Source organism: Podarcis erhardii (assembly GCF_964252035.2).
Source record: "Podarcis erhardii genome assembly, chromosome: 2".
NCBI lineage: Eukaryota > Metazoa > Chordata > Lepidosauria > Squamata > Lacertidae > Podarcis > Podarcis erhardii.
Genome location: NC_138498.1, coordinates 6,197,593 through 6,225,477, shown reverse-complemented (window position 1 = coordinate 6,225,477; position 27,885 = coordinate 6,197,593). Strand labels below are relative to the sequence as shown.

The following is a 27,885-nucleotide window of genomic DNA, read 5'->3' as shown; positions in this document are numbered from 1 at the left end:
TCCCGCGCTTCTGCCTCCCGCCCGCCCCCCCCCCCCCGGGATCCCGCCCGCCCGCCCGCCTCCCTCTCCCTCTCCCTCTCCCTCCGCCCGCCTCCTCCAATCGCGGCCGCCCTTACTGCCGGGTGGGCTGAGCTGCCCGCCTGCACGCCCAGCTGATCCGAGGCTCGGCCATGGTAATGTCTGCCGCTTTGTTATTCCCCCTCCCCCGAAGATCCGGGGCGGAGATGGGTTCGGGGACGGAGGGGTGCGTGTGTGCGCGCGGTGGAAGCTTGCAAGGGAGAGGGAGGGGCGCAGGGGACATCCTCCACGCGCCACGTTGCCCCCACATCTTTTGCACCCAAGGGGGAATGGGGATGGGGCTCCCCACCCGCCTCCTTCTCCTCCTCCTCCTCTCCTTTCTTGCTCCCGCTCGGGAGGCTTCGGAGCAATGAGGTGGGTGCTGGAAGGCGGCCGGGAGGAGGGGGCGCAGCAGGATAGTGAGGCACCCTGGTTTGTGCAACTAGATACACATGCGTGCACCATGCCAGGAAGGAAGGGAAAAAATGCAAAAGCATCCAGATCTCTCTACAGGTGCATGCAGAACTACACGAACCCCACATGTGCAAACACTCATGTGCAGATGTGGGAATAGGTGCACACATAAAGCATGTGTAGATTTTACATCGGCTTTAGCCCAGGGGATGAATTTGAAGCTGACAGTATTGTTTTGGGATTACAAGGAGAAGCTACATTCACTTGAGATAGCAATCTTCCCAAGGCCACCCAGTAGTGAGCTTTATGACTGAGCAGGAATCTGAACCAGAGTCTCCCACAGGCACCCTGTCTACTGCACCATGCCCACTCACTCGTCTATATCTATACTCACACACAAACACTGTCCATGGGAGCAAGCACGCAGCAATAAATGGGATGTGTCATACCATGCACACCCTGATGTATGCTTGCAGGGATAGGTACGAACACCTGCTAAAGCACATAAATGTACAAATACATGCACTGATTAATATACATAAACATAGGCACCTTTAAACATAAATTGCATACGAGTAATCTTTATTTGTCATGTACATCTAAGTATAGGCACATGTGGAAGGATTCATGTTTGAAGGCCCACCTGCAGATAGACATTGCAGACAAATACACAAAGGTATAGGCACAAATACATGGACACATTGACCTAGATAGGTATGCATTATACATGGACACACATGCATAGGCAGATAATGTGTATATAAAATACTTCTGTTCCACAGCCGAAGTGGGATCCAAACTGCCATTCCAGACAGTGAACTGGGCTTTGAAAATCACTTCAGTATTAGGCAGAGAGCATCAGAGTAGATTGTAAAAGCTACCCTGAGGATGGAACCAGTGTCAAGTTTGCTGATGTCAGCACAGAAGTGAAAAGGGAGTTATGTGGGAATAAGCCTTGATAGAGTGCAGTAGAATGAACTTCCATGCAAGAAGCTGAAAGAGCCCCATGACTTCCCTGTTTAAGAGTGGGTCTTCCAGGTCACTCGTTAGGAAAAGGAGCTTAGCCCATGCTCTCCATGCAGAAAGTCCCTAGCTTGATGATCCCTGGCATCTCCAGGCAGGACAGATTCTTCAGCCTTGGGTCCCCAGATGTTGCTGGACTCCAGCTCCCATCATCCCCAACAGGTTTGGCCAATGGACAGGGATTATGTGAGTTGTTACTCAGCAACATCTGGGGACCCAAGACTGAAGAACAGTAGACAAGTGCTGAGCTACAGAGACCAATCATCTGACTTGATACAAGGCAGCTTGTTATGTTCTGATTTAGGGCAATAAATTTGGGGCTAGGTGCTATGTCCCCACACTGAGATTTCCTTTAGCTCAGTTACAGAAGAGGGCAATTCAGAATTGTCTTGTCCCTGCCCAACTCTTTCCAAATCTGGGATCTTCTTATGCTGGAGGGAATAACACATTGGTGCCATTCATGTGTCACTCCTGTGGTAGAAGGAAAAGTGGGTGGGAGTTCTTCAGGAGCCAACAGTTTGCCCGGTCATGGTAGGCCAAAATTTGGTTTACTGTGAACAACTGAAGCCATTCTCTAGATAGGCTACCATTTCCCACCAAATGTTGTTGCTCATGCAACATTCCTTATTACTCTCCATTTCTGCTCCCAGTCATCCTCATCTCCTACAAGTTCATCTCTATGTATGTGCCCATTAATCCAAGTTTGCTTTCCAAACCTGGCCATCCTCCACTTGTCATATAGAAAAAGGGCAACTGAAAGGATCATTAGGCTGGAGCATTTGCCTTAAGCTTATGGTGTTTATTAAAGGGACGGCAGGTTTTATGAAATTATGAATGGCGTTGGACAAAAGAAACATCCAGTGTCAGAACTTGGCATCACCAACAAGCAGTAGATTCAGGAGGAATAGCAAAAAGAAGTGCATTTTTCACACAGAAGTGCATTAATGGATGTTCATTATTTGTTCATTTATCCCAGTTATTTACTAGTCACTTTTCAGGGTCAAGCCCTTTGTAAGGTGATGTACAAAGAGAAATTGAAACAGTAGACCATCAGGCAGAATACGAAGCACTGATTAGATACAGGCCAGTAGACACAAGAGAGAAATGGCGTGAAGTCACCAAATCTCTTAAGAAAAAGCAGTAGGGGAAGGTACAAGTTTTTAAGACTTTATTGAAAGCCAGAACAGAAATGGTGAATGGTAACTGAGAGAAAGTTCCATGACTGTGGAGACACCACAGAGAAAGACCTGTCTTGTGCAGGAGGGTTGCCCAGTGGGATGGAGCTACAACAGTAGCCTCCCCACAAGTGTTTACTGGGAGGGCCAAGGTCAGGACCATGTGAATGGTCTAGCGGAGCCAATCTGGTGCTTCCACACACAGTCCTGAGCTTGCTGCCTCTTTTCCTCTCCCAGTAAGCACCAGTGACATTGCTGCCAAGAGGCTATTGCTGCAGCTCTGCCCCACTGGGCAAGCCACTCTGTGCTCACCAAGCAAACCACTTTGACTGGGAACACAGACACATTAGGAATTCACTACTGCAAGCTGGGGAGATGGCCATTAGCTTGCTTGCTTTTGTTATTTAAGGGCTGGAGAAATTCAGCGAGAAAAGAGATCAGTGGCTGATAGCCATGATAGCTAAAGAGAATTGCTATGTCCGGAGGCAGTGTACCTGCAATAAATGCAACAGGGAAAGGCAGGCATCCTTGGACTTTAGTTGTTAGCTTCCAGGGACGTCTTCATCTGTTTAGGATTGTGCAGACCCTTTCTTATTTGGCTTAGCCTGTTTTCCTGGACTGGTTCTCCTAACCAAAAGGCACACTTGAGTCTCCTGCCAGTAGCATCCCAAGCCAGTTTTTTGCGCATGTACTTCACAAAAGAATAAAGAAAGCCACTGAAGCCTATTCATTTGGGGCGAAAAGTATTTCTCATCGTGTGTTGGGATCTTATTATGTGTATATTCTAACAAACTCAGCAGGGGAGATCCAGAAAAACTAGTTTGGGGGAGCAAAGGGGTGGCAAAGGCAAGGATTAGGGGAGCAACACATTAAATGCAAATTATGCTGTAACTGAAAAGAGGGAGCAAGTCATTTTGTTTTGGCTGGAGGAAGGCCAGCTAACACTTGGAGTCATCCTTGCAGTTCAGACTGGCATTTTTAACCTCATAACACTGCATGAGAAGTTAGATTACAAGAGTGTGACTTGCCAAAGGGGGATCAGTGGACTTTGCAGGCTGAGCGGAGATTTATTCCTGGGTTTGCCCCATCCAAACCCAATATATACCCCTTGTGCCAGTTTTCACTTTAGCTGCCTCCCCAGCAATAAACTCGCAATTACCACCACCCCACGTTTATTCTCTCCCTCCCCCTCTCTCTTTGCAGTCAGCTCCAGATTCAGGCAGTGGCCCTCCGCCTGGGCAGCCGGCCCCATTTCCTCCAGCTCCACCGCCACCACCAATTCTGCCTCCTCCCTTTGTAAGTTGCATTTCAGCTTGTAGCTCAGCATGTTAAGCTGCCTTCTGGTCCTTGATCCTATGCAACGGGGTGTATGGTGTGTGTGCGTGCACACGAGAGTGTATAAAGGTGTTATATGTGACAGGTGATGCATCCTACTTTATCATCGCTGTGTGTGCCACCTTGGACTCCTTTGTCTGCGAAGTGTGTGTTTGTGTGTGGGAGAAATAAATTTAATATTAAATAAATGTGAGGATGTGTTTTGAGTACAGCGGTACCTCGGGTTACATACATTTCAGGTTACACACACTTCAGGTTACAGACTCCGCTAACCCAGAAATATTACCTCGGGTTAAGAACTTTGCTTCAGGATGAGAACAGAAACCGTGCTCCTGCGACACGGCGGCAGCAGGAGGCCCCATTAGCTAAAGTGGTGCTTCAGGTTAAGAACAGTTTCAGGTTAAGAACGGACCTCCGGAATGAATTAAGTACGTAACCAGAGGTACCACTGTACATGTGAAAGTGGCACGAGTGTGTGTTTGTATCTACTCTTTATATACCGGAGCAGCAAAATAATAATCGTTATCATAATAACCATATAGCACCAATACTGTTGATGGTGCTTTGCAAATTATAAGACAGGAGTGGGGTATCTGTGGCTCTTCAGATGTGGCTGAACTACAACTCCAATCATTCCTGATCATTGTCAATCGTGGGCAGTGAAATGCTGTGAAAGTCTGAAAGGTCATTACAGGCTTTGGTAGAGTTCAGATCCTGTTGTCTTTCTACACGTTTCCTTTACTTGAGTCATGGTGCGGAATTGCAGCATGTGAAACGTGGACTGGAGACCATTGCCTGGACTTCAGTCTGCCAGTTCGCCATGTCTGCGGTAGGATTTTGTAAGCTTGTATATACGCACAATTGCCCTCCCTATCTGTTGAAGTGCAGTGCTGCTGTGGGAGGGGTAGTCCTGTGAAAATGTTGCCTTCTTATTGCCCTGATGTTGGACCCAATTTGCTTCTACTTGACAGAGGCCCAAGTCATGCCATGGTTGCTAGCAGCTGTTTTGGATACGTGCGACTTGGAGTGTATTCTTTCTCTTTTTCTCCTTACTCCTAGATGCCTCATCCTGGGATCCCACCTCCGTTCCCTCCAATGGGATTGCCCCCATTGGGACCACGCCCGCCCCCTATGCCGCCCATGCCTCCAGGCATGATGCCTCCTCCCCCAATGATCCCACCCATGCCTGGACCACCCCCCCTTGGACAGGTAAGGCCTTTCCCACAAAGCCTTTGTTTGTCTTTCTGACCATCTTCTTATGACTTATACCATTTTTGGGTTGTTTCCCTCAGATGCCCACAATGGTACCACCAATGCTGCCTGGGATGATAATGCCTGGGGTGCCAGGTGGGCCTGTTGCTGTCTCTGGAGGGGTGAGTATCTGGCAGGGGCATAGATCTCGGGGGGTTATAGTGAGATAAGGGTCCCCAGTTTGTGGCAAGGCTGCTGGTAATGGCACTCACACTAGGAGTTTGGTGACATGCCTGCATATCAGTAGGACAGCCTTTTGATCTTGACCAGGGGTCAGCAAACTTTTTCAGCAGTCCACTGTCCCTCAGACTTTGTGGGGGGCTGACTATATTTGGGGGGGGGGAAATGAACGAATTCCTATGCCCCACAAATAATGCCCCAGAGATGCATTTTAAATAAAAGCACACATTCTACTCATGTAAAAACAAGCTGATTCCCGGACCATCCGCGGGCCGGATTTAGAAGGCGATGGGGCCGAATCCAGCCCCCGGGCCATAGTTTGCCTACCCATGATCTTGACTGTGGCCTACATTCCTGCTTGCCTCTCCCTGCCAGCAGAGGGCGAAGCAACCCCGGGGCACAAAGGGTTGCACGTGTACTGCAGTAGCCGCTGAAACTGACTTGTTTATTACTCCGAATGTGGCATGTGGTGCTCTTGATGACGACAAAGTCAAAAAGAAAAAGGTTGGCCACACTACTGGAGAAGGGTTTCCTGCTGGCTGCTGCTGCTAGGGTGACCAAGCTGTGGGTCGTGTTATCAATTTGGCCCAGGCAGATGTGGCAGTGTTTGCTGTCCTTTGATGTATCTCGAGCATCTGGGTATGTGGATGAGTGTTGAAAGAGATAGTTGTTGCTGTTGGGCCTTATTAAATAGGCAAGAGGAGAGGCCAGTGGCCTGTTTTTCAAGAGCAAAGTTGTCATGGGAGGGGGTGACTTAGAATGCAGCAGCAGCACTTGTGCAGATGAGCGTGCACACACATGCTTAACTCTTCACATGCCTCCCACTTCTCTGCTCCAAGTCACTTTGCCTAGCCAATTTTTTTGCAACATGTAGAGTGCCTCGAGGGCAAAGAGGCTCAGAAATTCCCTCCAGTTACGGACAGAGCAGGTTCCAAACTCCTTGATTTAGTTCCCATTTCTCTTTTGACAGGCAGGTCCTGCAACAGACCCATCCAGTGGTGAGTATCCCAGTGGATTTGTCCTTGAGGGGAGGGTGCATCCAGATCAGGAGCAGGCTCTGTGTGAAAAATCCAACAACAGAGAAACCTGCTGCTCCTCACCCTGGTCTTTCTTTGCAATGGAGCAGTGGCGTAGCGTGGGGGGTGCAGGGGGGGCCGGCCGCACCCGGCGCAACTTCTGGGGTTAGGGCAAATCCACGGGTTAGGGGGCGCAAATCCACGGGTTAGGGGGCGCAAATTACTTGCCTTGCCCCGGGTGCTGACAACCCACGCTACGCCACTGCAATGGAGTTACTGTGCCTTCTACGGCTGCATGCTGTAGCCTCTCAGTGCAGAGAGGAGCATTAACTACGCCCGTTGAAATGTTGCCTGATTTGTTGCTCTCAAAGGCACAGCACCTTTAACCAGAAAACACTGGCAGTCCTACCATCCAGTGCCAGTCCAGTTGAGATGGTGGTTTCTGCAAGCTTCCTTTTGCTCCCCCTTTATAGAGAAATTGAAATTGGTTCCTAGAAGCTTGAACCTCTTCAGCGCTAAGCCACTGTACCTGGTCTAATCTCTGCTCTCTTGATTTGCAGCCACGGCGACCCAAGGAGCCCCTGTGGTAAGTAACTGGCCAAGCACCAGTTTCAGAGGAAGAATTAAATGCTCAGTTGTCACTCTTTTTATTATGGGGAGTTTAAGGGCAGCCTCCTTCAAGGTTCCACTTCCATGGTCAGCTAGTTTGCATGTTCCCAGCGCTCAAAACTCCAGCTTTTATTTCTGTTGCTGGAGAAAATGTGATTCTCCCCCCAGCTGGAACAATTATTTGTGTCAATGTGGACGTTGTGTAGAGGTGTGGCTGAGGCACTGACTGGATAGTGCCTATGATGAGGAAGAGGCACAACGCATGGGGAGGAAGCGTAGCTCAGTGGCAAGCAGAAGACCCACCCTATTCCTATGACTGTCATTTGTTATAATTGTTCTTAATACTGCAGAAAGTGGTTTGCGTAACACCTGCCCAGTGGGCATCTGCTGTGTGTGGCTTGTGCTTTGCTGCCGCCGCTTCCACCAACACCTGCCTTGCACAGTGGCATTATAACTTCATGGGTATTTTGTCCCAGAAACCTTGTGCTCATGTTGCTGGGCCTTGTTTTGAGAGACTGAAGAGCAATCTGCTCTGGCACTTTTCCTCTAGTGCCAGATCGTCTGGATTTGTGCAAAAGCAAATCCCCAAATAGAAGTTAGGAAACAAGGAACAAAACAAGGAGCCCTGGGAGGGGAGGGGAGTTTGTGTGTGTATACGATTGTTGAGCTCCTGATTCAGATGAGGAACCTTGAGGAAGGGTCTCTTACAGCTGCAAGGGGTATTTTGTTGATGATATAGATCAGAGAAAGAAATCAAGTGTGGTTGCGTATATTTGTAAGCAGTGTGTCAGCTTATTTTTCATTTCCCTCTTTTGCATAATTTATTCTGGTTGTTATGGGAAGCGGTAAAGAAACTAAGGTAAAGGGACCCCTGACCTTTGGTCCAGTTGCGGACGACTTTGGGGTTGTTGTGCTCATCTCGCTTTATTGGCCGAGGGAGCCGGCGTACAGCTTCCGGGTCATGTGGCCAGCATGACTAAGCCACTTCTGGCGAACCAGAGCAGCGCACAGAAACGCCATTTACCTTCCCGCCAGAGCAGTACCTATCTATCTACTTGCACTTTGACGTGCTTTTGAATTGCCAGGTTGGCAGACGCAGAGACCGAGCAACGGGAGCTCACCCTGTTGTGGGGATTCAAACCGCCAACCTTCTGACTGGCAAGCTAATTGGTTTAGACCACAGCGCTACCTGCGTCTCATAAAACTAAACATGGCACTAAAACCTCCCAACTCCTTGACTATAGGAAATTTATTACTAGGCACCCTTTCCCACAACCCTGAGACTTAGGAGATTTTTTCGTGGTGTTGCCTACATGGTTTGAACCCTCTCTTCATAATCACAGGCACTAGAAACTTGCTTTTTTTTTTTTTAACTACTTATTGAAAATGGAAGCTGATATTCTAGGAATACTGGATTTTAATTTTTTTGCTCAGTTCCAGTTTCTGTTTTGAGATGGTGTGATTGTAAGATATCCATGCAAGAGAAACCTGCCGCAAAGTGTCTCATTTCCTTCTCTTCCTCTTTTTCCTCAGAAGCCTTCATGGACTGAGCATCGGGCTCCAGATGGGCGAGTTTATTACTACAATTCTGAAACCAAACAGTCAAGCTGGGAAAAGCCAGACGAGCTGAAGTCCAAGGCAGAAGTGAGAGCCCTAGTTAGCCTTGCAGGGTGGGGCGGAGCATAGATAAGATTCAAAACATAGATGCCTTACTCTTTGTTGAGTTATCTTGAATGCTGAGGAGTGGACAGCAGACCAGAGATAGGAGCTGAGGGACAAAGGGAGGGGGGAATCCTGTGAGCTTATTCAGAAGCAGCCCAAAGAAAAAGCACATCTGGGTTCCCGGAATCAAATCCTACAAGGAATGGTTGAAATTGCTGGGTATGTTTTGCCTGGAGAAGAGAAGATTAAGAGGAGACATGATAGCAGGTTGCCAGATATCTGGAGATACAAAAGAATATGAGAATAGGCCTACTAGATCAGGCCAGTAGTCCACCAAGTCCAATATCTTGTTCCCACAGCAGCCAGCAAGGTGCCTGTGGGAAACCTGCAAGCGGGACCCGAGAACAGGCACACTCTGCCCACCTGCAACTGGTATTCAGAGGCTTGGTTCTCGCTACAGTGTTCTATCCCATAGGAGTGAATGGCAACCATTTGCAAATTCCGGGGAAAGTAAAAATAAATAAATAAATAAATAGGGGGTGCATCTGGGGACTCCACTGCAGCCAAGGTGAAGCTTGTTCCTGACTTCTTGTGCCCCAATTAATGACACCCCCGCCTGCTCTCATCTGCATAGCCTCATCCTGCATTTTGTCTCTTGGTCACTCTGGACTGTGACAGTGTGTTGGGCTTTGGCTTCTTCACATACGCACAACTATACAGATAGTCCTTTTGACTCTGTCTTTTAAAAAGGGGGTGGTGGTGGAAGTTTTTGTGAGGGAACCTTGTCACCACCACCATTTTAGGAAGAGCGTAGGCAGCTCCTAAGGTGTCCTTTCTCCTCCTTCAGCTCCTGTTGTCACGCTGCCCCTGGCGTGAGTACCGCTCGGAGACCGGGAAACCTTATTACTACAACACTCAGAGCAAAGAGTCCCGCTGGACCCGTCCCCGTGACCTTGATGACATTGAAGGTGAGGGTCTGGGCCGTCAGGAGGTGGTTAGGCCGGGGCTGGGCCCTGCCTTTCCTCAAGCATCACCATGGTAACCACCCTCTGCCTTTTGTTTCCTCAGCACTGATCAAAGAAGAGGAAGAAGAAGCAGAGTAAGTCCTTGTGGAGGAGCTTCGCGTGAGGAAGGGCTTCTTCTCTGGCCAGCTTAACAATCTGGCATGGGGTCCAGAATTCAGCATCCAAAAAACTAACTTTCTTGTGTTGAAGTTGCTTTTAGAGAGAGCAAGGGGTAAGGGAAGCTGTTGGAACTCCGAATCCCATCATTCCTGACCACTGGCCCTGCTGGCTGGGGTTGATGGGATTTGGAGGCCAGCAACACCTGGAGGGTCACAACCCTTATGGCCAGTGCAAGAAGCTTGAAAACATCCATTCCACCTCCAGAAGAGGCTCAGGCAAGATCCACAGTGATGGAGACTTCCAAGGCTCCCAGAGGCCCTATTTTATGGTGTGCTAGCCTTGTTCAGCATCTCTCTCTCTCTTTCCCCTGCTTCTAGCCCTTGACAAGGAGAGAAAAGATCTCTTTGGCGGGTGGCAGAATTATTTATTTGGCTATTTATTTATTGGCTAGTGATTTATTTATTTAGATCATTAGTGCCCTGCCCTTCAGCCCAAAATGGCTCCCAGAATGGCTTACATACAGCCAATGCAGAAAAGGCCTCATGTGGTCACCCTCCGAACCTCTCATGGGAGAAGGCACATGAATAAGTGCCTCAGAGGTTGATCACGGGGTCCGGGTTGGATTTATATTGGGAAAGGCAGTCCTTGAGGTATTGCGGCCCTGAGCCATTTAAGGCTTTATAGGTCAAAAGCAGCACTTTGGATTGGGCGCGGAAACTAATTGGCAGCCAGTGCAGTTGGTCAGGATTGGCATCATATGCTCAAACAGTCTTTCCCTGTGCTGAGCAACCTGTCCGCTGAATTCTGTACCAGCTGAAGTTTCCGAATTGTCTTCAGAGGCAGCCCCATGTATAACCAGAGCATAAGAGACAGAAGTTAGGTTGTCCCTGTCTGGATAGGGGCGTAGCTGGGCCACCAGCCAAAGCTGATGGAAGGCACTCTCATGTCACCAAGGGCACCTGAGCCTCAAGGGACAGCAAAGGATCCAGAACACCACCAAGCTATGTATAACAACAACAACAACAACAACAATAACAATTTATTATTTGTACCCCGCCCATCTGGCTGGGTTTCCCCAGCCACTCTGGGCGGCTTCCACAGACACCAAAAATACACTAAAATGTCACACATTAAAAACTTCCCTGAACAGGGCTGCCTTAAGATGTCTTCTGAATGTCAGGTAGTTGTTTATCACTTTGACATCTGATGGGAGGGCGTTCCACAGGGTGGGCGCCACCACCGAGAAGGCCCTGTGCCTGGTTCCCTGTAGCTTTGCTTCTCGCAATGAGGGAACCGCCAGAAGGCCCTCGGCGCTGGACCTCAGCGTCCAGGTAGAACGATGGGGGTGGAGATGCTCCTTCAGGTATACAGGGCCGAGGCCGTTTAGGGCTTTAAAGATCAACACCAACATGAATGGTGCCAGTTTCTTGTGTGTGTGTTGTGGCGCACAGCATTCCAAAGCCTGATCTTGTCCTCTTCCTTAGGAGGCAACAGCAGCCTCAGCAACCAGAGGCGCCACTGTCGGGCCCTGACAGCCCCACCCCATCCTCCGCAGCCACCTCAGACACAGAAGGCACCGGGGGCATCGAAGGACAGGAAACGCCAGGCACGGAGGGCGGGCCGACTGCAGCTGAGGAGGAGATCGCAAGCAGGTGGCATGAGGGGCGGGGGACAGAGAGGGTGTGGGATTAAGCCCTCTTTGGGTTTTGGGGGGACGACGACTCCAGCTCCCATCAGCTTCAGCCAGCATGGCCGATGGCCAAGGATGATGGGACTTGTGGTCCACAGCACATAGACAGCTACAGGCTCCCCCATCCAGGCTTGGCTTTCAAACGGGGGGTTTGTGGAGTCTCTTCCCCCCCACCTTCGGGAATTGGAAAGGGAACACCAAGTGGGGGATGATTATGGAAGTGGTATTCTATTCCTGCAAAATAAGCCACAGTTTCCCCTCCACACACACTACTGCAGGTGGTCATAGAGCTCTGGAGTGTGTCATTTTGCCGTGCATTTAGCACAGGAGGTGTGGGCTGGTTGTTGTTGTTTTTCCCCGTTGGGGGCATAGAACAGCCTAGTACACCAGAGAGAAAAGGTTTAGTGTGGCCCTGTCCCTGATGTGCTGGATTCGTACAAACAGGGAGGTTTTATTTTCTTATTAAGGTGCATTAAGAAAAACAACAACATGACATGCCCACTGTCTGCCTGAAGTGGTACAGGCTAGAATTCTAGTGCCCGCTTCTTTGGCTCCATGGAGGGAGGGGCTGGTGAGTTCCTGCCCTTCAGGGATGCTGAAGTTTCCACCCTTTGCCAAGAGGTTGGGATGGGTGTGCGTGGCAGGAGTAAAGGGAAGGAAGTAGAACTCTTGCTGCAACCATCTTTAATATTCATTCACCCCCGTCCACAAAGCCTTATGTGTGGAAGTTGGGGGTGTCTGTACCTCCATTATGGCTGGGCACTGCATCCAGTATCAGAGGTGTGGAATGCCTCTGTGTACCCTGGGACTCAGAAGTATTGAGCTTAGGTCCTCTTTGTGAGTTGCCCACAGGCATCTGGCTGGCCATTGTGAGAAGGGAAGACCTGAATTCATTTGAGAAACCCTTGAGCGCTGGCATGCCCATTGCTCCATCTGATACCTTTGGGGGGGTTGTTTGTTTCCTGGGCCAGTTGTGATCCTGTCCGGAGAGATGAGGAAGACCGTGGCCCTGGCAATGCCTGGAGCAACAAGGAAGAAGCCAAACAAGCTTTTAAGGAGCTGCTCAAGGACAAGGTACTGCTAGGGGCAGGTGGGTGGGCTGGAGGACCAGAGATTCCCTCCTAGGAACGAGCAAACACGTAGCCTGCATTGGCGCAGTCCAGGCAAAAACTTGACTACGATTGTGTAAACTGGTCCTGAGATGAGGGGCGAAAAGGGTGGGGCCAGTCAAGCTGGAATGGGAAGGTGATGGTGCCATTTTGGCTGAAGTGCTGCTGCTCTCTGGCTCCAGGGCGTCCCAGCAAGTGCGTCGTGGGAGCAGGCCATGAAGCTCATAAGCACTGACCCGCGGTTCAGGTACAGTCTGAAACGAACACCCCTTCCTTCCCCACAATGTCGCTGCAGCCCTCAGCCTGCTTCACTGCACAGCTGGAAATCCTGACTGTTGCAGGAAGGAGAAAAAGTCCAGCTAGTCTTAGACTTTGCCTGGCCCAGAGTGTTGTGTGGCTGGGAATTCCCTAGCGCTCCTGCCCCCGCTTCCACTGCCCCCCATTCTCCCTCACCCCTTGGGTGCCGTCCCTGGAGAGCAACCCTTGATGACCCTCTTGCCTTGTGCCCCAGCGCTTTGCCCAAGCTGAGCGAGAAGAAGCAGGCTTTCAATGCTTACAAGGCTCAGCGGGACAAGGAGGAGAAGGAAGAGGCCCGGCTCCGGGCCAAGGAAGCCAAAGAGGAACTGCAGCGCTTCCTGGAGCAGCACAGCAAGATGAGCTCCATCACCCGCTACAGGTAGAGCACCAAAGTTGCAGACGGGTTTCTTGCAGAGGGGCAGGATCCCAGTGCGGTAGTTCTCTTTGAGTAGGGGGCACTTTCAGGCTCTTCAAGGAGGGAGCTAGGGCACCTGCAGGTTTCTTCCTGGCCCTTCCCACCCTGTTCTGAGTCTGATTTGATTGGCCCTGGACAGAGGAGGTGTCACTCCATGTCTGCCCAGTCAGTGGGCAGCGTCAAGTGCAAGTCATCATGTTCCAGGCTCCATGTTGGGGTCTGGCATGACCCACCAATCAAGCTTACACCAGGAGGGAGGGATCATTCTTCAGCTCAGAGTCCTCATTGGTGAAACTGAGGGGGTTTGAACTGGAAATGCCGAATAATCTGGAGTTTGAATTTCAGAGCAGAAGTAGCTTCTGGTTGCTGTTGACCATGCAAGGGAGAAGGCCCCTACCGCCTATTATTGATATTAAAGCCTGGCCAATCACGATGGCCGTTGTTGCATGCCTCTGCTCCCCTTGGTACCTGAAGAAGAAGCAACACATACCTTCTGTGGCAGATCAGGGGGCATAAGTCCCAGCTCCAGCCTGCAAGATTCCTCTACCAGGCTCCAGAGTTCCTGTTAGCCCTGTATTTTCCAACAGTTCCAGTAGGAGTGTTCACATGTTGCAGTCAGAGAGCTGAGCTGTACACTCGTACCCTTATTTGCACCTGACGTGCAGCAAGCGTACAGCCTACGTACCTCTGTACACAGCTAGCTGAGCTGAACAAATCAGCAAGAGCACACCCTTTCACACGAACACATGTACCTGTGTTCCATGTAATGTGGGAATAAGCTTCCAGGTGCTAGTTAAAAAGAGAGAGAAGAATCGAGCTTGGTGCTCCTGGTTGTGGCAGAGGGTCTCTGTGTGCATGCCCCCCCTCCTTGACCACACAGCAGCAGCATCACCCCCCTGCTGCTTGCTTCCTTTCTTTTCCTGTCCCCCCAGGAAAGCTGAGCAGATGTTTGGGGAGCTGGAAGTGTGGGCTGTGGTGCCAGAGCGTGACCGCAAGGAGATCTACGATGACGTTCTCTTCTTCCTGGCCAAAAAGGAGAAGGTAAAACGAAAACAAGGAGTGTGAGCAAAGGAGGACAGAGGTGGTTGATTGTTTGCATAGAATCCAGGCATTCCATCTCCCAGAATTCCCTCCCTGCCCCTCACCTCCCCAGTCCTCATAATGGAGAAGGTTGGGGGCAGGAAGCCATGTGCCCTGCTGGGGTGGGTTCCGTCCCCCAACGCTGTCCTCTGCCCCCCACCCAGGAGCATGCCAAGCAGCTGCGCAAGAGGAACATCCAGGCTCTGAAGAGCATCCTGGACAGCATGAGCCGCGTCAGCTTCCAGACCACCTGGTCCGAAGCCCAGCAGTACCTCATGGACAACCCCAGCTTTGCCGAGGATGAAGACCTGCAAAGTGAGGCGCCTTCCACCTCCCTAGTCCTTCTCTCTTTCCCCGCACAAAGCCCCCTAGGCGAACGCACACCCCTCCCAGGTGGAAGCTCCAGAATCACAGGGGCTCCTTGAGGCTCTGTGCGCACGACAGAAATGTCGCATCAGTAAGAAAAAGACTCACTAATGGGGTGGGGTGGAGCCCTTCCGTTTGCAAGTGGGAAAAGCTGAGACACCTATCAATATCCAAGTCTATATCTGTTGCTAATAAATAAAATAAAGGGAGACCCTGAGGCCGTGAAATCCTAAATACTGAATACAGTGGTGCCTCGCAAGATGAAAATAATCCGTTCCGCGAGTCTCTTCGTCTAGCGGTTTTATCGTCTTGCGAAGCATCCCTATTAGCAGCTTAGCGGATTAGTGCTATTAGCGGCTTAGCGGCTTAGAAAAAGGGGGGAAAGGGAAAAAACTCGCAAGACTCGCAAGACGTTTTCGTCTTGCGAAGCAAGCCCATAGGGAAATTTGTCTTGCGAAGCGCCTCGAAAAACGGAAAACCCTTTCGTCTAGCGGGTTTTTCGTCTTGCGAGGCATTCGTCTTGCGGGGCACCACTGTACTGTGATTAACCCCTTGAAATAAATGTATTCTGTTGGCGTGGGCATCTTGGCTGTGACCTGTTTTGAGTTTGCTGTGCTTTCCAGAAGTCCTGAAAGCTTTGGTTCTAGGGCTATAAGGCACAGAAGCAGTGCTCAGATGTCCCGGCCTTTGGCTCTCCTTGCTGCTGCCACCCCCACCCCACCCCTCCAGCACCACATGCCTCTCTCCACCCAGATCCCCCCCCCCCAGCCAGAGATGATAGACTCCCCTCCCTGTTTCCCTGTGCTGTAGCCTGCCCCACCTGGCTGGCCCAGAGTGATCCACCCTCTTGCCCAGCTGAGCTCGGGCCCCTCCCACCTCTTTCAGACATGGACAAGGAGGATGCCTTGATCTGCTTTGAGGAGCACATCCGGACCCTGGAAAGAGAGGAGGAGGAGGAACGTGAGCGCGGCCGGCTGCGGGAGAGGCGCCAGCAGCGCAAGAACAGGGAAGCCTTCCAGGTAGCTGCAGCTTTGGGGGGTCACGATCAGTGGGGGGAACCCTGAGCCCCTGTTTGGGAAGTGGGAGGCAGCCTTGCCGAAGGGCAGAGCACATGGTTTGGTTGCAGAAGGTCCCCGTTGAGTCCCTGCCTGGGTTGGGGGGGGATGTCTGCTTAACACCCCAGAGAGTTGCTGCCAGTCTGAGTATGCAATTACTAGGCTAGATGGACCATGGGCTTGATGGGAACGAGGCAGCTTCATACACTCTCTCTTGTAGCCGCATTTGTAATCATCTGCTTTAAAAAAAGGTAAAGGGACCCCTGACCATTAGGTCCAGTCGTGACCGACTCTGGGGTTGCGGCGCTCATCTCGCTTTATTGGCCGAGGGAGCTGGCGTACAGCTTCCGGGTCATGTGGCCAGCATGACTAACCAGAGCAGTGCACGGAAACACCATTTACCTTCCCGCCAGAGTGGTACCTATTTATCTACTTGCACTTTGATGTGCTTTCGGACTGCTAGGCTGGCAGGAGCAGGGACCGAGCAACGGGAGCTCACCCCGTCGCGGGGATTCGAACTGCCAACCTTCTGATTGACAAGTCCTAGGCTCTGTGGTTTAACCCACAGCGCCACCCGCGTCCCTTTATGTCCCTGCAATTATCTTGAGGATAAAGGAATTGTTAAGATGGTTCGGCAACAGAGCAAAGGCAGAGCCTATTTTGCATGCTCTTGAGACAGACAGTGTTTGCTTTGAGCTGAAAAGTATTCCTGATTTCCTAGGAAATGTTTGGAGAAGAGGTCTTTTAATAAAATGGCCCCTTCCCCTCCCAATATGAGCTGTGTTTGGGCTGCCTAGGGGGAATGTGGGGTTTGGGGGCCTGCTTTGGAGCACACGGGCCGCCCTGCCCCCGACAGGGCCTGTAAATGGGGGAGGGGCTGACTCCCCGATCTCTCTCGCTCTATCGTAGAATAACCAGGCTGCTTCTTGCTCAGGCCTTCTTGGACGAGCTGCACGAGAGCGGGCGCCTGCACTCCATGTCCACTTGGATGGAGCTCTACCCCTCCCTCAGCACCGACAGACGCTTTGCCAACATGTTGGGCCAGCCTGGTAAGCAGACGATGGACAGGAGCCCCTGCCCCCACCCCCTTCCCAATAGCGACCCCCATCCGAAGGGCAGGTGCCTGGGATGTATTGAAAGAGAGAGCAGAAAGCCCAACATAGAGCAGTAGGTGTGAGCACACAAAAAAGTTCCACAGGAGCGGGTGAATTTCTGTATTGGGTTGTGCTCCTGGTAGTGATTTAGTTGAGCCAATGTGACAAGATGGGCATTCCAGCTAACCAATGGGAAGATAAAGCTGTCAACCGCGGAACGTTCGGAGCCCAACTTCTATGAAGAGTGGTATTTGTCAGTGTGGCTAGGGTTTAAAAGCACCACAAAAACAAAGAAAGCAACTCCCCACCCGCAAGGAATTGCCCCTGAAGAAGGAAAGAACCCTTTCCAAAATGCTTGGGGCATCAGTAAAAATGGTTGTTTCCAGAGACAGACCATTGTCTTCTCTCTTGTTCTTATGGTGGTCAACATGGCTTGTTTCATGGGATTAAAAAGCACTCTTCTGCTAATGAAAAGTGCTCAGTGGAGGAAAAGGATGGTTGGAGGGTTTGGGGAGCTTCCATTCCTAGATTCTGCCCCCTTTTTTAGTTTAGTTTAGTTTTCAGGGGGTATAACTCAGAGGTAGGAGAACATGCTTAGCCTGTTGAAGATCCCAGAGACAACCTTCATCATTTCTAATTAGTGGATCCAAGCCCTCAGATTTTTAATTGGAAACATCGAGGATTGAACCTTGGATCTTCAGCATGAAGATTGATGCTTGAAGCCCTTGAACCAGAGCTAGCAGCTCTGAGCTGGGGACACCCATTGGCTTCATTCAAGTTTTTAAGGCAACTTATCTTATCTCAGTGTTTTTCAGACTCCCTGCATTTTGGGGGGGATACATTTTCTGCATGGATTTTTCTGCCGTTGAATCTCTGTACATTGCACAGGATTCTGGAGAATGTTTTTAAGGTAGGGGGTGAGGAAGCTGTGGACTTCAGCTCCCATCAGCTCTAGCCAAAATGGCCCCGATGGTCAGGGATGATGGGAGTTGTAGTCCAGCAGTATCTTGAGGAGCCACATCTGCCTCACCCATGTCCTAGGGTCTTCCATTGATACAGGGTTCTTCACTTTCACCTGGCCTGAACTGGGAGTGAGCCAGAGAACACACTTTCTGTTCTTCTGTTGTTGCAGATTACTGGGTGAGGTGGGGGACTGGTAGCGGTCTACCAGGGATTGTTGTCTTGTCATTTACTGGGCCGCTGATAAACGTCTAAGGAATCCTGGGGCAGTTCGAAAGCCACTGTCTTAAAAAACCTCCTTCTTGCAGGCATGAATAATGGGATGTGTTCTTCTCCCCTTCCACAGGCTCCACCCCACTGGACCTGTTCAAGTTCTACGTGGAAGACCTGAAGGCCCGCTTCCATGATGAAAAGAAGATTATCAAGGACATTCTGAAGGTCTGGCCATAGTGTGCATTGGAGGGACATGGAGAGAATGAAACACATAAGTTCTTCCTGGTCTACTGCTCCCTCTCCTGAATCCCAACCTGTGCTTCTCTCCATGATCCCAGAGCTGGCTGCACCTTCTCCCTCTGTGCAATCACAGTTCTTCTTCCAGAAGCTTCTTCTCTTGGCAATGAATCCATAGTGTCATTTGAAACGTTATTCCTTCACAAGCAGAAAATCTGCCATGTTTTCATATCTGTGTCAATTTCACTGTGAAGAGAAACAAGTACAGTGGTACCTTGGAAGTCGAATGGAATCCGTTCCGGAAGTCCGTTTGACTTCCAAAACGTTTGGAAACCAGGGCACGGCTTCTGATTGGCTGTGGGAAGCTCCTACAGCCAATCGGAAGCCGCGGAAGTTGTGTCGTACATTTGGGTTCCAAAGAACGTTTGAAAATTGGAACAATCATTTCTGGTTTTCAGTCGTTCAGGAGCCAAAATGTTCGACTCCAAAGGCGTTTGAAAACCAAGGTATGACACATCTACCTTGTGTCAATTTCACTTTTTCTGAATTAAAAAAAAGTAATGAGTGAAATTGACATGTAACAGATGTTGGAGAGAGTAGTTAGGAACAGGCTTTCTTGATAACTTTGTGGTTTTTGGAGGGAAATAAGGGAATTCCTAATTCTGTTGTTCTCCTCTGTGCCCCCCCCATCTCTCCTTGGTAGGACCGGAGCTTCAGCGTAGAAATAAACACAACCTTTGAGGACTTCGCCCATGTCATCAGTTTTGACAAGCGTGCTGCCACGCTGGATGCCGGCAACATTAAGCTGACTTTCAACAGTGTGAGTAGGGCAGGGGTCCGTCAGTGTGCCTCCAGACTGTCAGTGGGAGGGATTCCAGCGAATGCGGTTTGTGTGATTAAAGTGAGTTAAAGGGATCTGCCGCCCTCACATGTCAGTTCCACTTTCAAAAAGAAGAGAAATAATTGGACTGATTGCTGTATGGAAAGTGATGGGGAAATGCGTTGAAAAAAGTGGGATGCACAAATGATCAGTGAGAAGACATGTCAATATCCCACAAGCAAATCAGGATGAATGCACATCGTAGCATTACATCTTGGCTGAAAGCCACAGTAATAATCCTCAGTAGTCTAATCTCCGCATAAGCTTTGTTCAAGCATATCAGGATAAGTGCTCTATAAATAGGTTACCTGGAGGAGTCCGAGTTGCTTGCACAAGACGTACGGCACAATTTCCAATAGCTAAGTGCATCTGAAAGGCAGGGGCCAACATGCCCCTTCAGTACAGTGACTGGCCCCTTGTTCGCTCCAAATAAATGTTCCTTGGGAGCAGTGGAGACTGTAGGAGCACATTATAGGGAGCAGGATACCCTCAACCCTCTTTCATAATACTAGGACTTGGGATTCACTGGATGAAGATGCTAGGCTAGGGGTGGGCAGTGCGGAACACTGGCAATCTCAATGTTGTCCCAACTCCCATCAGCCCCAGAATGCCTGGCCTGTTGTCAGGAATGATGGGAGCTTTAGTCTGAAACCCTGGAGAGCTGCTGCCAGTCTGTGTAGACAATACTGAGCTAGATGGACCAATAGCCAGATTCAGTTTAGGGCAGCTTTGTATGTTCCTATGCCTGATCTGGCAAGGAGGATAATTTTGCTCATTCAGTGCAAGGAATGAGAGAGATCCCTAAGGGCCATTCGGGTTCTGTGACCAGCGGAGGATAAGAGGAATGCCGTATAGTGATGCTCCCTGCTTCCCTGCCCTCAGCTGCTGGAAAAGGCTGAGGCACGGGAGCGTGAACGGGAGAAGGAAGAAACTCGCAAGATGCGGCGCAAGGAGGCGGCATTCAAGAGCATGTTGCGCCAGGCAGCTCCTCCACTGGAACCCAACACTGCCTGGGATGAGGTGAGGTTTTCTGCGCTCGGTTGCAGCACCAGCTCCAGCTGCCTTTATCTAGAGTTGCATGAATTGGCTACTAGAGAGGAAAACAGGCAGGGCTGAAGTTCAGAGATAAGGCACGTGCTTTGCATATAGGAGGTCCCAGGTTAATTCCTGGGGATCTGGGAGAGGCTCCTGTCTGAAATCCTGGAGAACCACCACCAGTAAGCATAGGCAGTACTGGGCAAAAGGGGACCAATGGTCTGATTCTGCGCAAGACAGCTTTTAAATGCCTAGTGTACTGACACATGCAGAGGTGCATTGGGCAGCCTCCTTTGGAGGGCAGGTAATTATTCTGCATCAAGAGTGATCACATGATTCTATCAAACCCAGTGAATAGCAGCTCTCTGCCTCATGGGAACCTTTACTTATTTTCATTTTTTGCAGCATGCACTTTGGGAATGACTGCTTCCAAAGCCTAAAGTTGATCTTCCCTAGAAAACTTTCTTTGTCTTAATTCAGTTGATGCAAACACTTTAGTGTCCGAAGACATTAATTGCCACTGGATGACTCCCTCCATCAGTAATAATCTAGCAGCTTTTGTGTGAAGCACCTAAAGCCTTTCCTGTCTGAGGAGGAGGGGTTAGGATATCCTGTTGGGAATCTGAGGTTGAGGTTCCCACGCAGTAGAAGTTGCCTCCAGTTCCAGTCACCACACAGAGGCTTAAGGTCCAAAATAGTTTACTGCTGTAGAGGATAAGGCTTCAGTAATACAGTTCCAAACATTGATATATACATACAGCTTGTAGGCTTTGCAGATACAGATATACAAGCACAAATTACCGGTATCTCTATTGCTGCAGCTTAAAGATGTAAAACAGACTCCGACTCATGGACAGACTCACTGACTGAGTACTGAGCTAACATGCCTTAATCACTTATGGTACAAGTCCATTGCCATAGCAGCTGGCTTATCTCATACTTGGGGTGATGTGTGCTCATGAAGGAAATTAACGCTTTCCTCCATGTCCAGTTCCTCCAACATATCCACCCTCCCCCCTTTTGGCTTTCCTTTCCAGGTCCGAGAGCGGTTTGTCAACAACATAGCCTTTGAGCAGATCACGCTGGAGTCAGAGCGGATCCGCCTTTTCCGTGAGTTCCTGCAACTACTAGAGGTGAGCAGGGGCTGATTGGGAGGGTCAGAGTGGTTGAGCCTCAACAGGAACTTCCGCTAAGGGGATCTGTGGGGTGGGCTTGCCTGATGTTGAGAGGCTGAAGTAGTGGGGACGGGAGTAGTGGAGAAGACAACAAGCCAGGAAGGCTGTACCAGAAGAAGGGCCAGCTTGGGATTTTTTCTGCAATTTGGATTCACACACATGCACACTGCTCTGTCTCCCTCTCCCCACAGACCGAGTGCCAGCATTTCCACGCCAAGGCCAAGAAACACACCAAAAAGCCCAAGAAGCACCATCGCAAGCGGTCTGCTTCGGTGAGCCTAGGGGGCTGTGGTGGGAAGGGATGGAGGAGGGTGACTGAAGTCAGGATACATCTTCATCAAAGCCAAATGGCAGAGAGCCTTCTTCCCCCGTCCTATTGAAACTCTCAGTCTGGGTTGGTGTTTTTGCAGCAAGAAGTGTTGGGAGAAACTCAGTGGCCTACACCGGCAGTGGAATGAGGTGGGAGAGTAGACTGCACCCCCATGTACACAATTGCCTGTGATTTTTAAAAAAAGAAATATCAGCAAAGAAGGAGCAGACTAGCCTAGGACTTTTTCATGGGTGTCCTAGATTTTTCACTTGCAGGGAGTTGTCTATCCAAAACTGGCATGTGTGTCCACACAGCACACACAGAGTCCATTCTATCACCCTAGGATTCTGCCTCCTCACTTGGCAGTGATTTACATAATGACATAAGATTTACATAATTACAAAAAAACCTCCAAAATTTAAGTCGTTTTCATGAATGAAAGCATCTCAGTACATATACAGTAAAATTAAGCAATCCCTACATAATTCATAAAAAGGTCTAACAAGACAGAAAAACATTAAATCAGATACAGTAAAAATTAAGCAACTCCAAGGTCAAATCCTGACCACCACAAAGCCCCCAGATAGTCTTGAGGCATCCTGAGTAGCAGGTTGTGCAGAGCTCACAAGTAAGATGGTCTCTGGCCTCTTCAGCAGCAGTAGGTGGTGTCCGTCAGGGTCTCCCAGGCCGGGTAGAAATATGCGCAGAAAGGGAGTGAGCTAGCCTAAGACCTTCCTCCCTGACATGCTTGGCGATGATTAGCCCTTGTGATGTCTTGTGGTTTATTAATGGCATGCCGGGCTTCCCAAGTGCTAGTCTGCCCTCCCTCTGGGAGGGGGTGACTGACGAGTGCAAATTTCTCCCCCCCAGGGCTCAGAGTCAGGCTCAGACCACCCCCACCGCACAGCCAAGCGCAAGAAACGAAACCATTCAGAATCGGCTGGTTCAGGACCGTCGTCGTCACCTGATTCAGGTAAGAGCGGGGCATTTTGCGGAGCCAAGTAGTTGATTCAAACTGCCATTCTGAGGGAAGTTTCCTCTGCCTGAGGGCCATAGTGGGCCACCTTCCTGGGTGGGGGTGAGACAATGGGGTGTCACCCTTCTCTCAGCATAGCAGGGTGCTGGCCAGCCACGCAAAAGGCAGATGTTTCTACATGGGCATCTCTCCACTGAGGCCAGCAAGAGCCATTATTACAGTACGAAGATGCAGTCCAGCCAGGCGGAAGAAGTGGAGGCTGGGGGTGGGGGGGTAAGGGCCAGGGAGGGGTGTGGCCTGGGGAATGTCTTGAGGGCCAAAAGGAGAGGTCTGGAGGGCCATGTGTGAAGTTCCCCACCTTTGGTATACAGAAACCCGTTCGCTGTATGTGAGGGGCAGTGCTGGATTAAACCCCATGGAGGCCCCTAGGCAGTCAAAATCTCGGGGGCTCCCTTGCAAATTATCTCCTAATACGTTTGTGATTTTACCAACCAACAATTTTAATAAACCAAGGGGTGGGGCCCCTAAAAAGCGTGGGGCCCATAGGCCAGTGCCTACTCTGCCTATTTGGTAATCCAGTATGGGTGAGGGGGCTTTGGCACCCACATGAATCACGTGACACCCTGGCCACCCTTCCGCCTGCCTGCTGAATCCAGCCAGTGGTGCGTCTGTTCCTCTGTCTGGAATGGGCAGGGATCCATGGAGGTGTGCCTGCAGGCGGGTCTTTTGCCTGCTCCCACTGAGGGATGGCAGCACCCACATGCTGTGTCTCCCCCCCCCCCCCCCCGCCCGCAGAGCACAGCACCAGGCGCTCCAAGAGGCAGAAGAAGAAAAGCAAGAAAAAGAGGCACAAATCGGTGAGTCCCTCGGCAGCAAGCAGTGGCAGGACGCAGGTGAAACAGGTGCGGGTGAGGCAAGGGGCTGGAGCAATACGTCCAATGCCAGGTCTCTGGGGACCGTTGAGGGGGAGGGATCTGTTAGGAATGCAAGGCCAGGTGTGTTCCATGCTGACCAATCGGGAAATGGGAGTTCTGTGACCTGCATGGCTTTGTCCCAGGGGTGGAGGCACACAAATCAGGTCATTGCCTGGGTGGGAAGCCAGCTGGGTGGGAGCCCCATGTGACAGACAGACAGACAGACAGGCAGACAGACAGACAGATGATAGAGATAGATAGATAGATAGATAGATAGATAGATAGATAGATAGATAGATAGATAGATAGATAGATAGATAGATAGATGATGGAAGGAAGGAAGGAAGGAACCCTATAGGAGCCTTCTCCTATAGTGAGACTGGCAGTGAGACTGGCCTCAGGAGGTGCAGAGCTCTTGTTGGCTGGAGGTATTTACCGTTTCCCCGAAAGTACAACATCCCCTGAAAATAAGACCTACTTCCAGTGTTGCCTCTCGCTGTAATATAAGGCACCCCTGAAAATAAGACCTCCCCGATAATAAGGCCACCCCCGAACATAAGGCCTCCCCGGAATACCAGCATGTGTACCGTATTCTTCTTCATGGAAAAATAAGACATCCCCTGAAAATAAGACCTAGCGCATCTTTGGGAACAAAAATTAATATAAGACACTGTCTTATTTTCGGGGAAACAGAGTAATAAGAGGTTGGAGGACCCATCTGCCAGGGAGGCTGCTGCTGCTGCAAGAGCCCTGCGATTGTCCAGCAGAGGGCTGGACTAAATGGTCTCCCAAGTTCCTTCTAGTTCTGTGATTCTGTAGTGTGAATTAAGCAGATTTTCCTCTTAGCTGCATCTTTTCCTCTGTTGCTGTTTACTCATGTTTCTGTGTCTGTAATGGTGAATGTCAATATGGTATGAAAGCCCCTTTTACCTTAAGAAATCCTGCTTGGTTTCTCCCCACCCCAACTTCTTGCATTTTTGAGATTTTTAGTATATATTTGCAGTATTTAAGGGATTCTTTTAAAAAAGAAAGCAAGAAAGAAAGCTAAATTTCTCAGGATGCATAGTTCTGTACACAGTGCACAATTATGTTGTATTTATGGGTATCATCTCCCATTTAATGTACAACGCAATGAGTGGCGGCATTTGCAGGGGATGGAGGCTGAGTGTGGACTGCGTCCACTGAAGCGCATGGAGGCTGACGCACAAGTTCTGTTTGTGGGATTGCAAAGGAGTCATCGCGTGTCCAGTCCTATAGGGAGAACATGCACTAAGGCCACATTAGTTGTCAGCAGTTCACACGTTCTGCTGTCAAATCACCCAGTGTGCAAGGATTGTGTAGAACAAAGTCAAGTGATGCATTGCCACATATGTGTACATGAGAATGAGACCTGTGTGACTGCAGAATCATAGAATCATAGAGTTGGAAGAGACCACAAGGGCCATCGAGTCCAACCCCCAGTCGAAAGGTGAGGTGTGAAGGAGCGAATGTGCCCATAGAGATCCATATGTGAGCCGTCATTTGATGCTGTAGTCCTGCAGGCTTCACACACATAGATGTACACAGACATACCTGTCCATCATTTGCTTTCTCTGCATCTGATTCCTGCACGCAGAAAGGTTGCCAGCTGAGTGTGTGAACTGTGATTCCACTAAAAAGCACTTTTATTTCAGGTGAGCTGAGCAGATGTAAAAGTTCTGTGCTTGAAAGTGCCTCGAGTGCTTCAGAGACTGCTAGAAAATCCAGTGGGTTGGATTTGTTTCATGTTTGGAGGATCAGGACGGCTGATCTGCACCTATGTTTTCTTATTCTGTGGTTATAGCACGTGTCCTTGGACCATTAGTCAGAGCTATTTAGGTACCATTAGCCAACTATTCATTTATTAACACTTTCTCGTGTCTGTGGCCTGCTTTTGGCACACTGTAAATGACATTATGTGCTTTAATCCACAGGCGGTAAAGTGTGATGGAGTGTTTTGCTTCAGAGCACGGGGAAAAGAGATTAGAATCAGAAAACTTTCCATGCCCTTATGATTCTGTGGTCAGAAGTGTTTGTGTGTGTTTTCTATGATGGTTCAAGCACATTACCCAGTATCTGGTACAAAAGGCAGCATCCTGAGCATCTCAGCTTTCTTTTTCAAATAAAGATTTTAGACCTTATGATTGCAAAGATGTACTTGAAGGCACAAGGGCAATGCCTTATGAAATCACAAACCAGAGGAGTTTCTGAATAAAGATTTAAATATCTGTATCCTTTCCCCACATTTAGAGGCCAAGTGGTGACGACAGCAACAGTGCCTTTTCTGCAGTGGCCCCTTCAGCTCTGTATTGTTCTCTTTCAGAGGCGGCTCAGCCGACACTCAACTTGGATTAGCTTCAGGCACAAAATTAAAGTGCTTTTATTTGCCCAGATTTTTACCACCACTGGTTCTTATTGCTTCTGCTGCTCTTTCCATTTGACTGTGTTGTCTTTTTTTATTTGTTTATATTTTGCATTGATATTGCCAGCCACCTTGGAAACTTTGTAATCAAAGATACAGATTTTATAAAATCAGGGGTGGGCAAACCTGTGCAGCCCTCCGGATGCCACGGGACTCCTAGCTCCCATCACCCCTGACTCTTGTTCCATACTGGATGCCGCTGATGTGAATTGGAGTCCCAAGAACTCCAGGAGGGCCTCAGGTTAGCCGTACTGCTGGATTCTGATCAGAGCAGCAGCAACTGCATTGCTTAGGGATCCAGAAAGAAGCAGGGTCACTTGTGTCCAGAACACAACTTGCCAGCTAGTTTCCCCTTGGGGTTCTTTTTCTCAGTTAAGGCTCTTTGATTATCTCAGCACAGACTCCTCACAACCTTGTCTGTAGTCTTTTTCTGCATTGCCTTAGCCCACTCCGCTTTTGCCACCTTCCTCCCTATATTGGGCTGGTCACCGCTGAGCTGGCTGGGCCGCTAGCAGCCCCCCGTCGGCTGCCCCAGCCCAGGCCCCTTTTGCCCTCGAGTTTGCAAGCTGCTTCTTTTACAGAACAGCCCTGAAAGCGAAGCTGAGCACAAGAAGGACCCGAGCCGACCCGACGAGTGGGAGCGAGAGAAGGCCCCTCCGCGACCTGAGGGAAGAGGCCACTCCCCTCCCCGGGGCACCAGGAGGGAGCGGGTGAGCCCTGGGAGGAAATCAAACGGCACCAGGGATGGTGGGTGGGAAGAGGCAAGAAGGATTTGGGAGGAGGAGGAGGAGGCGGCAAGGTGAGGTGGCGGGCGGGCAAAGGTGCTGGGGTTTCTCACTCGCGCTCCTTTCCCTGGCAGAGCGGCTGGGACACCTCAGAGAGCGAAGAGCTCAGTGAAGGGGAGCTGGAACGTCGGCGCCGGACTCTGCTGCAGCAACTGGGTGACCAGTAACCACCGCGGCCTCTTTTGAGGCTCCCCTTCCACACACGCCAGACCCAATTGGTCCTTGTTCCTGCGTAGGCTGTGCCTTCCTTTGGCTGCGACAGCGCCCAAGCCAAGCGTGTGCACTGCTCTGGCCCGGAACCTGCACAATTGGGCTGCAGTGCCCCCCTCCACCCCCCCTGCTTGCTTCCGAGTCGGGAGCGGGCCCTGCCCACTGGCAGGGACGGCCTCCATCGATTCCCCCTGTCTGCACGGAGCCACCAGGACAGGGAGGAAGGATTAGGCTGTACTGTCTGGACCTAAAATTCAGAACCAGCTCTGGGATCCAGCCTGAAGAAGATTAGGGGGAATAGGGTTAGGGGCTCCTCCGTGCATCAGTTGGCAACGTAGCACAGGAGCAAATGGCATCTCTTCTCGACGTTTCACCAGGGCTACACCTGCTCGGAGCCTCCTTGGCCTAGAACCAGAATGGCAGGGTCCAGTTTGTTTATCACAGCATCAGCCCTGCCTGGGGAATGTGGTCCAGGAATGGGGACAGGATGTATGTTTCTGGTTGTTTTTTGTTCTTCTTTTTTTTTTTGAAGGTTTGTCTCAGTGACTGGATCCTTCTTTCTGGTTGCAGTACCCCTTGTGTGTTGAGGATTCAGTGGGATTTTTCAAACAATATTTATAATAAACTTGGACTAGAATTATCCTTCTCTGGTGGGCCTCCTGTAGAAGATTGGTTTAAATTTGAGAAATCTGAAGCTTGGGTTATCTTTCTTTCTTGGACCTTTTGGAAAAATATCGGGGTAGGTGTGTTTTGTTGCATACCACAAATCTGAGGCTGCGTCTGCTCACCAGCATAGTG

General features: G+C 50.1%; 1 protein-coding gene across 1 annotated transcript; it reads left to right on the top strand.

Moving 5' to 3' along the window:
• Positions 1 to 49: 49 nt before the first annotated feature.
• On the top strand, positions 50 to 27,727 carry PRPF40B (pre-mRNA processing factor 40 homolog B). Its single transcript, XM_081844403.1, is given in 27 exon segments — positions 50 to 173; positions 3,873 to 3,965; positions 5,064 to 5,213; positions 5,297 to 5,377; positions 6,406 to 6,433; positions 7,012 to 7,037; positions 8,594 to 8,704; positions 9,570 to 9,690; positions 9,791 to 9,821; positions 11,331 to 11,498; positions 12,508 to 12,610; positions 12,828 to 12,892; positions 13,157 to 13,321; positions 14,290 to 14,398; positions 14,602 to 14,752; positions 15,689 to 15,822; positions 16,768 to 16,773; positions 16,775 to 16,907; positions 18,259 to 18,350; positions 19,066 to 19,182; positions 20,125 to 20,262; positions 21,315 to 21,410; positions 21,644 to 21,724; positions 22,633 to 22,735; positions 23,534 to 23,595; positions 26,674 to 26,802; positions 26,952 to 27,727. Coding segments are annotated over 27 exon segments (2,589 nt in total). The 5' UTR covers positions 50 to 170; the 3' UTR covers positions 27,045 to 27,727.
• The last annotated feature ends 158 nt before the right edge of the window (positions 27,728 to 27,885 follow it).